The sequence below is a fragment of the Fulmarus glacialis genome, unplaced genomic scaffold, assembly GCF_000690835.1.
Source record: "Fulmarus glacialis isolate BGI_N327 unplaced genomic scaffold, ASM69083v1 scaffold4469, whole genome shotgun sequence".
NCBI lineage: Eukaryota > Metazoa > Chordata > Aves > Procellariiformes > Procellariidae > Fulmarus > Fulmarus glacialis.
In genome coordinates this window covers 25,666-35,384 of record NW_009232548.1, presented here as the reverse complement: position 1 = coordinate 35,384, position 9,719 = coordinate 25,666, and the positions used below count along the sequence as shown (strand labels likewise).

Genomic DNA, 9,719 nt, shown 5'->3' with positions numbered 1-9,719 from the left:
CCATGCAGCGCTACAGGCTTGGGGAAGAGTGGCTGGAAAGCTGCCCAGAGGAAAAGGACCTGGGGGTGCTGGTTGACAGCCGGCTGAAGATGAGCCGGCAGTGTGCCCAGGTGGCCAAGAAGGCCAACAGCATCCTGGCCTGTATCAGAAATAGTGTGGCCAGCAGGAGTAGGGTGGTGATCGTGCCCCTGTACTTGGCACTGGTGAGGCCGCACCTCGAATCCTGTGTTCAGTTTTGGGCCCCTCACTACGAGAAGGACATTGAGGTGCTGTGTGTGTCCACAGAAGGGCAATGAAGCTGGTGAAGGGTCTAGAGAACAAGTCTTATGAGGAACGGCTGAGGGAGCTGGGACTGTTTAGTCTGGAGAAGATGAGACTGAGGGGAGACCTTATCGTGCTCTACAACTACTTGAAAGGAGGTTGTAGCGAGGCGGGGGTGGGACTCTTCTGCCAAGTAAACAGGGATAGGACAAGAGGAAATGGGGGGAGGTTTAGACTGGACATTAGGAAAAACTTCTTTAGTGAAAGAGTGGTCAGGCCTTGGAACAGGCTGCCCAGGGAAGTGATTGAGTCACCATCCCTGGAAGTATTTAAATGATGTGTAGATGAGGCGCTTAGGGACATGGTTTATGGGCACGGTAGTGTTGGGTTGGTGGTTGGACTCAATGATCTTAGAGGTCTTTTCCAACCTTAATGGTTCTATGATTCTCTGATTGTAGTTTTCATTACCACCAGTGTATAAAGATACTCAGGTTCACATTTCTACATAGGACTTTGGAACCTTAGCTTTTCTAGTGAAACCACTAACTCTGAAACCTAATGATAAAGCTGTTGCCAGCTGTGATCAGCACTGCTAAGTTTAGCAGAAACAAACAGCTGCAGAAATGAGATGAATGTTTAAGCTTGAACTTAGTACCTATCTCCTTCCATCTGACTCATGACCCCTGGATAAATTACTGAACAGTAACTTTGCAAAGTGTATCATATCTTTTTAATAGTGTTGATTCCTTCCATGCAGTAGATACTTTTAATGAACATGCAGGATGTGACTTTATGTCATGGTTGTATAATTCAATGCCTTTTAAGCTCAACTGATAGCATAATTTCATAGTGGACCTTTAACAGCCCTTGTTTTTCTGACCCTTAATAGCACTGTCTGTGTTCTTCTACTTCAGTGCCCAGTGTGAAACCAGAAGTGACAGAACCTAAATGTCAGCCATGGGAGAAAGTACATCAGTCGCAATGTGTGTGCAAAATGCCCTATGAGTGTGGGTAAGTTCAGGCTGAATTTGGCAATGACTTTCTCACTTTATTCAAGACCAATTAAATTTCTTAAGTCTTCAGTCCATGACAGATGAGAAAGCTTTACTCATATGAGAAGGAGGCATTGTACTTGGTTTGCTTTACAGCTCAATCAATGTCCTGTTCATCACTTACCTGCCTTATCAGAGCTGTCAGTGGGTTTTAACAGTGATGGAATTTGGTTGGATGACAGAAGGTGAATTTCAGGTCCACTTGATCTGTGAAATAGATGGAAAAAGATAAAATGATATTTTAAAGATTTAGAAGATTGAGGAAAAGTTAGAACAGAGGCCCTTGGGACATAAATCATCAAAGCATTAAGCTAGTGAAATAAAGCAGATTTCTTTTCCCTGCTGAGAGACTGGAGAGTTATGAAAGGCACAATAATCTAATTTTTCTTTTACACAACAATTTGCACAGACCAGTCATGTAACCTTTCCTGACCTCATAACTTGCAGACCAGAGTTTATTGTTTCCTGTTTGATCTAAGCCTATATTCTGCAATAAGCAATGCAGGAGAAATGTAAGGAAATGAGTAACTCTCTCAGGTCTTTGCTAAATATGGAGGTAACACAATCAAAACAGAGGAGTAACAAGAAGACACCTGAGACCATCTGGTGCTCATGGCTAGATTCGCCAAGGAGCTCAGCACTCCCACAACTGGGCTGGTTTGCATAGACTGGATGAAGTCTCCTATAAAGTCATCACAGCGGGTGTGAGCTCTGGATATGAAATCTGGCCAGGTTTATGCCATAGCAGGAGCTGAGCAGTTTGGAAACTCTAGGATAACAGACCAAATTTGTTTTATCCTTGTGTAGTAGGAGGAAGAAATTTTGAAGTCGTCTCACGTGATTTTAAGGCAGCAGAACTTCTCATTGGAGGACGTGTACTTTCCATCACCCAAATAGTTCAAGAGTGCCCTGCATGGTGACTCTGATTCTAAGCCAAAATTAGCATGGTTTGAACATCTCAAAATTAAAATTGGTGCGCTTAGTTCAGGTTTTGTAGATCCACTGGGCGCTTCCCTAGGGTCTGAGGCCATTGTCTTGCATGCGATGGTAAGTGCCAGGTTTGTTACAGCTCTGCTAAGACTCTATTCCTATCCTTAAACACTTAAATATTTTAAATAATCTGGTTCTACTCTTTTTGTCTCAATACTCATTGAAGTGAGGCAGCAACACCTCCTCTGGTTCATGGGTGTGTTAAGATTAGTTACATAGAGGAGGGGAGTCCACAGTGCTAGGGAAGGCCTTGGGCAGAGTCACAATAACCTTGGAGGTTAAATGAATTACATTCAGTTATACATTCAGGCTTTAGTTATAATTAGTCTACTACTTGCCTGTTTCTATTTTTTATAATTATGTTCAAAATGGCAGGAAAATAGATAACAGTCATTTCTGTTACCTGATGCCGTCTTTTCACTCTGTCTTGAAATAACACATCTAACAATAGAAGGATAAATCATCAGCTGTGAAAGCAGACTAGTCTGCCAGCCTGTTAAGGCTGTAGGAGGAAGGCATGTAAGCAGTTCTTGGTCCTTCCTCAGAGAGCAGAAGAAACTTGGCTTGCTTGCTGTGGCAGTGACTTTCAGCAGCAGCCTTTGCTCAGAAGAGAGCTGGGAACCAGAATTCACGTGGGAATTCAGGAACACCATGTTTCAGACCCATCCTACATCCTTTCAGTTTCCAAGAGACTAGCAACTGAGATTTGCCAGGACAGCACAAGAACCCCACAACAGGCTGGTGAGGGGTAATTTGACCCTCACAATGTGGTGCCTTAGGCTACATCTATCCTCATGAGTTAGAGCAAGGGAACAATCCTGGGCACCAGAGCTGCTAAATTGCTAAAGCAAGGGCCAACTCCTGGATAATTCCCCGTTACAGCACAGGAGTTACTAGAGTCAGGGACCATTCCCGTCTGATGCAGCCCCCATCTTTTGAGGGCAAATAGAGTTTAACAGTATGGACACCAGCTATTCTGTGTGAATTGGCTGTAGTGCAAGGAAGGGGTCAGAGCATCTGTGTTAATACAGATGAAACCTCAGCCTCCAGTAGCTTAACATTGTCTCCACAGTGAAAAATGAGATTTGATAATTTTTAAGTACTATCCCCTCTTTTTTTCTCCAAATTTATTTGCGTAGCATATATGTCTCTCCTAAGAGTTCTTGGCCTGTGTTATATTAAAACTTATAGTCTTGAATATAATTTTAAGAAGTTAAAATCATTTCCAGCATGCTGAATTTTTCACTTTTTAGTTTCACCGAAAGTTGCCAGCCTCTCATTGTAGGTGAAAGGGAGAGAAGGTATTTGGTGACTTACATATGCTATTTCATTTCTCACGGTATGTGCTTTAGTAAAAGCTTGTTCTTATCCAAGCCTTCTTTTTCAGGTAAAAGGTATTGAATTTCTCATCCTTACTTTACGTAAGGATTCTTCCTTGCCTCTAATAATTTTTATTGCACTGCTGTGGTGCTCCCAGCCCTGTAATATCCTTTCTCAGCAATGAGTGCAAATTATTAATTTCTTTTACGAGTACAGATTCTCCATCCTTTTTCTTATGCATCTGAACACGTTGATTTCCACTGGCTTTCTCCCAGCTGACCCAGCTACAGCAAATATGTGAAGCACTCTCAAGACAGTTTGAGGGATTATACTGTAGCGAGAGATTGGCAACATGGACCATGAACTCCCTTGGGTTCAACCTTTGGCAGCTGGTTAAATCAGCCTCTCTCCCCTCTTTTGGGTGTTGCTGAAGTGGTGGAAAGCAGACGGATTAGTGCACTTGCGTCTGGCCTTAATCTTTTCAGCTAAATTAAGCTGCCTCGTATACAAGATTTTGACCTTAAGACTCAGATATTGCAATTTATCACTCAGGCAAATAAAGAAGGCCTCTGAACAATTTTAAACATAATGAACACCTTAATTTCAGATTAGATGCTTTCCCTGGACCACACGTTGTTCTTCCAAATTTAAGACGATATTTAAAGATTAAGTTTTTCTTATACCTCTGTCTGTAAAGATAACTTTCACATTATAAATCAGTGCACCACTAACTCATAGGCTGTGCAGCCAGACGAGGAACAATATAATGCAGACAAACGCACCGGCTTCCTTTATCAGCTGCTTGGTGCTGCATATTCATTGGGCTGTCCACTTGTTGTGCCTCAGAGTAAGAGGGTTAACCTCATTCTTTATGTCAACAAAAGAGCATTAAGGAAAATTCAGGCAACAAACTTTGCTAGGAATTTAGTGGCTGGTATTTTGACTAAGCACAGCAGTTAAGGAACCCATGGCAGTTGAGGATACTAACTTAAGTAGGAGATGTAATAAAGTTAATAATCTTTGAAGACATATTTGGTTGCGGGTAGATGCAGCAAATTTTTCGGGCTCAGCTAACAAACTCTGTGCCAAATTTTAAATATCTTAAAGGTGCACTATGTTACAGATAGTTTAAGCTTTCTGTAAAGCCAGCTTTTTTAAGAGGCTTCAAAACCATCTCTCAAAGAACCATTCCCAAAGCTTGGAGCAGGCACTTTTCCTCAGTGCCTTATTTATAGATCTACTAAAATCCACTTCCTAATTCCCAGGAAAAAAAAAAAAAAAAAAGAAAAATTACCTTGGCCTGCAAATGAGCAGGGTTTGAGTCAGGACTTTATTACTAGACCTTCCCTCTTTCAGATTCCTCTTCCCTACTCTGACAAGCCACTTACACAGGGACTGTTACCCTCCCCTTCAGGCAGCCTCATGAATTTCATTAGGGCCATTTGCCTGTTCCTCATCAGCCTCTCCTCCCCACCAAGCACCTGTTTAGCTAAGGTTGACCCTCAGAACTGACCCATTAGACACTAAAAGTTTCTGTGGGAGTGTTTGTGAGCTCAAAACGAGAAGCTGTGCTGAAAATAAGCCTTTGGAGCCGTATTTCAAAGCTCTCCATCCCCTGGGAGCATGCTCTTGTGCTCTGCGCAGCACCTTACCTGTGGCTGTAAAGTGCATCCAGGAGAGCACAGGCATGCCCTGCTCTGTAGAGGCACTTTTTTTGTTCACTCCACACAGATGCCACTGATTGCATTGAGAACAAGTGGAGGAGCTTGGGGTTTGAGATTAAAATCCAGAAATAATGGAAGGGCTTTTTCCTCCCCTCCTACACTTACAGCATGAAACACAAATGATAACAACTTCCTGGAACTGTCCTCAAAGCAAACACTGTTTAAGGTTATCCAAGAATTGTTATTACCACTTTTACAAGCTAATATTTGTGGGGGTTAGAACAATATCTGAATTTCGAGAAATAAACAAGCGAATTCCCTGGATAAATAGATAAATAGGTTTTCCATAAAATTTCTGTGGAGATGTATGTATTTCCAGAAATATCTTTGGTCTCAGATGTTGGATCATAACATTTTATTTAGCAAAAGCTGAGGCTGTTAAAGGACAGCAGAGAAAAGGTCTTTACGTATATTCTAATGTCTTACAATTAAGAAATACTTATAAAATATTTTAATACATGTGCGTGTATGTACATATCATTATACGTATATGAAATGTTTTCTGTGTATGTACTTAGGTGCATGCAGAATAATTGAGATCTGAACTCTTTTTAACTAAAGTCTCGCTCTCACTGCTACTGAGGTCAATGGCAAATACCCAGTAATATCCCTGTCCTTCAGAGGGGACAGATCCTGGCTCTGCTGAGGTGCAGCATCCTGTGGAAAAGGAAGGACTCTGAATTATTCACATATCTATGTCTCAAGTTTCCTTGCTGCTCTCTTAGGATGTACTTCAATGAATGGGGAAATTGGAACTGGGCCCTGAATGTTTTCCACTCCTTGAGCTCTTTTTAAGAGTTACCAAAATAAAACACATTTAAATAGCACGACTGCTTTTGTTTTCAGTCCTTCCCTGGACACCTGTGCTACAGATCAAAGAACCAAGAGAAACACACCTTTAACTGTTTGCAAGATGCATGCCTTGGAGTGCATGGGCAGAAAATATTCTCTTACTAATGCAGAAAACTGCAAAATACCTCAGGCACCTGAAATATCATGTGGATCATGCCGTTCGTGGGAAAAATGCGACGGTAAGAGATTCTTCACAATTGTAAGCAAAATTGTTTATATGACCAAAATGAAATCTTTATCCCCAGTTATGCATTCGCTGTAGGTCGGTTCTGGTATGGTATCTCCACGCCCTCCCACCACGCACTGCTAAACTGGTTCAAACCATCAGCCCAGTGTTTGGTGTCCAGACATGGCAGGAAGCTCCAATCATGGAAAAGAAAACCCCTCGGGATATCATAACAAAATGCGCTATCTACAGGAAAAGCTTATTCCTATTAAGTGGGTTACCCTGTTGGTCCTCTGGAATTTTTGGGTGAAACCCTTGCCCTACTCTTTTTTCGCTGTATCTACCTGTTTTAAATTTCTTAACACAGTAATTGTGGGCGTCCTTACTGCCCACAGGAATAGCTAATCCTTTCCTGAAATTTGCTGAGCAGTCTCCCCAGCAGTATCTTGTGGCAAGGAATTGAATGTCTTATTCTATACTACCTAGGAAAGCCACTTACTTTTGTTTGTACTTCACTGCCTATCCCCCATTTCTCATATTATGATCAAAGGTGAATGTCTCTTCCCTCAGAGGAAATAGATCCAGTCTCTTGCAATCTGTCTGCAGTGGAAGTTTTCAAATTCCCTGATCTAATTTCCCTGAGTGTCCTACACTATATTGCATTTAATGGAGGGTTGCCAGAAATGGGAAGAATAAAGGAGTAAATTAGGTTTTTAGAAGTGCCCCAGATAGAGGCACAGTTGTTGTCGTATTTTGAAAATAAAAAAGATTACTTGATAGGAGTTCATGTGTTTCATCTGATAGGGTTGAAAAATAATAACAAAAAAAGATAATCAAAACTGGCTGGAGCTTCAGCAGAGACAAACACAGGCAAAAAAAATAAACATACAACACCAAAACAAAGACACAGTTATGAAAAATAAATCTCAGATGGGACCTTCTTCTTATCTGATTATTTAGCTGTTGTCACTGATACAACTACACCCATTTATCTGTAGTAGATCCTTTGATCTTAGTGAAACAGCCTGTATGTAAATTCCATTTGTAAGTGTCTGCATGACCAGTTTGTTACTGTCCAAGGACAGATCTCTCATCTTACATGTTATCTGGACTCTGGAGCAGTAGATACACAAACCAGTTCAAGCAGAAACATGAGAGAAGCCTTTGAGAACAATATCTCGGGCACCTTGAAGAAGCTTTTGCCCCAAGCACAATCAGCCTCTCCAAGCAAAGGAAGCCCCAGCAGTGCACCACTTGTTTCCGCTTCTAGTTTTTCCACTGAACCTAAATATTAGCTAATGTTGCTTCAGGTTAGGAAAAGAATCATAGAATCATAGAATGGTTTGGGTTGAAGGGATCTTTACAGGTCATCTAGTCCAACCGCCCTGCCATGAGCAGGGACATCTTCAACAAGATCAGGTTGCTCAGAGCCCCGTCCATCCTGACCTTGAATGTTTCCAGGGATGGGGCATCTACCACCTCCCTGGGCAACCTGTGCCAGTGTTTCACCACCCTCATCGTAAAGAATTTCTTCCTTATATCTAGTCTGAACCTACCCTCTTTTAGTGTAAAGCCATTACTCCTTGTCCTGTCACTGAAGGCCCTACTAAAAAGTCTGTCCCCATCTTTCTTATAAGCCCCCTTTAAGAGGTGAAAAGCTGCAACAAAGTCTCCCTGGAGCCTTCTCTTCTCCAGGCTGAACAACCCCAACTCTCTCAGCCTGTCCTCACAGGATAGGCGTTCCATCATTCTGATCATTTTTGTGGCCCTCCTCTGGACCACTCCAACAGGTCCATGTCTTTCTTGTACTGTCAATCCTACAGTTTTGCTGGAAGCATTTTAGTCTGGTTTTTGTTGAGTTGGATGCCATCCTGAGTGTTTTTTCCTCTGTGCTTTTGCTTAGCGCAATCCAACAGCTGTGTTTGTGACAAAGACGAGCGATGCGAGGAGGGAGGCATCCAGATCTGTGCTGAAGTGAGCAGCTCTGCTGCCCATCGGACCATGACCGAGTGTGAGGCTGGGCGGCTCAAATGCCAGGGGGAGACTGTCACCCTTGTCAGCATAAGGCCCTGTGATGTACAGAGCCAATAAGATGCGTTACAGTTCATTTTTCTTATCGCCATGGGATATGTCAAATCGTGTCAACTCTTGGGCAGGACATACTTCAAACCTTGCTCTGTAATGTAAGATCTGCTGTGAAGTCCACTGCAGCTGACGAGACGCTGTGCATCAGCTCTGGTCAGCTCTGAATCAGGGTCCAAGGCTCATCGTTAGGCAGAGCTGCACTCCCTGCTACTGCTCATGACAGGCCCCGGACTTAGCACTGGCAAGTTTACTTCACACTTCCATCAGAATTAAAAAATGTTCCTGAAGTGCAATTGCCAAAGGAGCATTTATAGTGATGAATTACAATGTCTAACACTGCAAATACATTTTACTGAAAGCCACACAAACATATGCTTGCAATGATTAGATTTAGATTGCAGAAAAAAAGAACAGGCTTTACAAAGTAAAACACATGATTCTTCTCTTCTAACGAATTAACATCTTCCTACTGTACCTTATTCAGTAGAGCAAACAGTACACACAGCATTGAGCCTGTCTTTGAGCCTGAAACTCTTAAAGGTCAAAGCAAAGTGCATTAATAGTAAAGTCAGCTTAAAGTAATGAGAAGGCTTCCTATGCTTGCAGCTTCTTGTACTCACAACTGCTTAATAAAAAATCTCCATTTTACTTTGTCATAACTATCATCATGAGCTACATTTGTAAGCACACGTAACTCCATTGCATTTGTCACATGCATTTATGTTTGTGCCAAGACCAGTTTCCTTACAGACCATTGCATATAGAGGCCTTCCACCACAGCAAAACTTTCTCAAAGGCAGCTATGAGGGAAAGTGTATGTTCACAGAAATGGAGACACTCTGCATACCGTTGGCCGGGAGATACCTTTGCACAATCTCCTAAGGCTGTTCCTAAATATTTTCCTTACACAGCTAAGCATGCTGTCTACCATGGTCAGACAGTGACATCTTTGCTCACATATGGTGTACCTTGCAGGTCCATTCAGGTACCTGTCCTGGCAGTCCGATCCCTTCTCACTATTCTCAGATGCAAATAAAGACAAAGGGCTGGATAGCAAGGGCATGATCAAGCAAGTGCACCACTATCCACAAGAAGCCTGTACGCTTTTTAAGTGACAGATTTTATTTCTTACTGTCAATAAATACCTACCAGATAAAACGTCTCTCTTGGTTTTCATGTTTGTACCTGTAGCTTCCTCACATAAACCCTACCCTCAGCTGGAAAAGCTTTGCTTTCCATGGCGCTGGCAATGAGGATTAAGCCAGAACA

The 9,719-nt window shown here is 42.2% G+C and overlaps 1 protein-coding gene across 1 annotated transcript; it reads left to right on the top strand.

The window, feature by feature from the left end:
- Positions 1-1,175: 1,175 nt before the first annotated feature.
- Positions 1,176-8,456, top strand: LOC104081995 (complement component C7-like; the record flags this gene model as incomplete). Its single annotated transcript, XM_009584937.1, has 3 exons — positions 1,176-1,272; positions 6,194-6,378; positions 8,269-8,456. Coding segments are annotated over 3 exons (470 nt in total), but the record flags the coding sequence as incomplete, so codon positions are not given.
- Between the last annotated feature and the right edge of the window lie 1,263 nt (positions 8,457-9,719).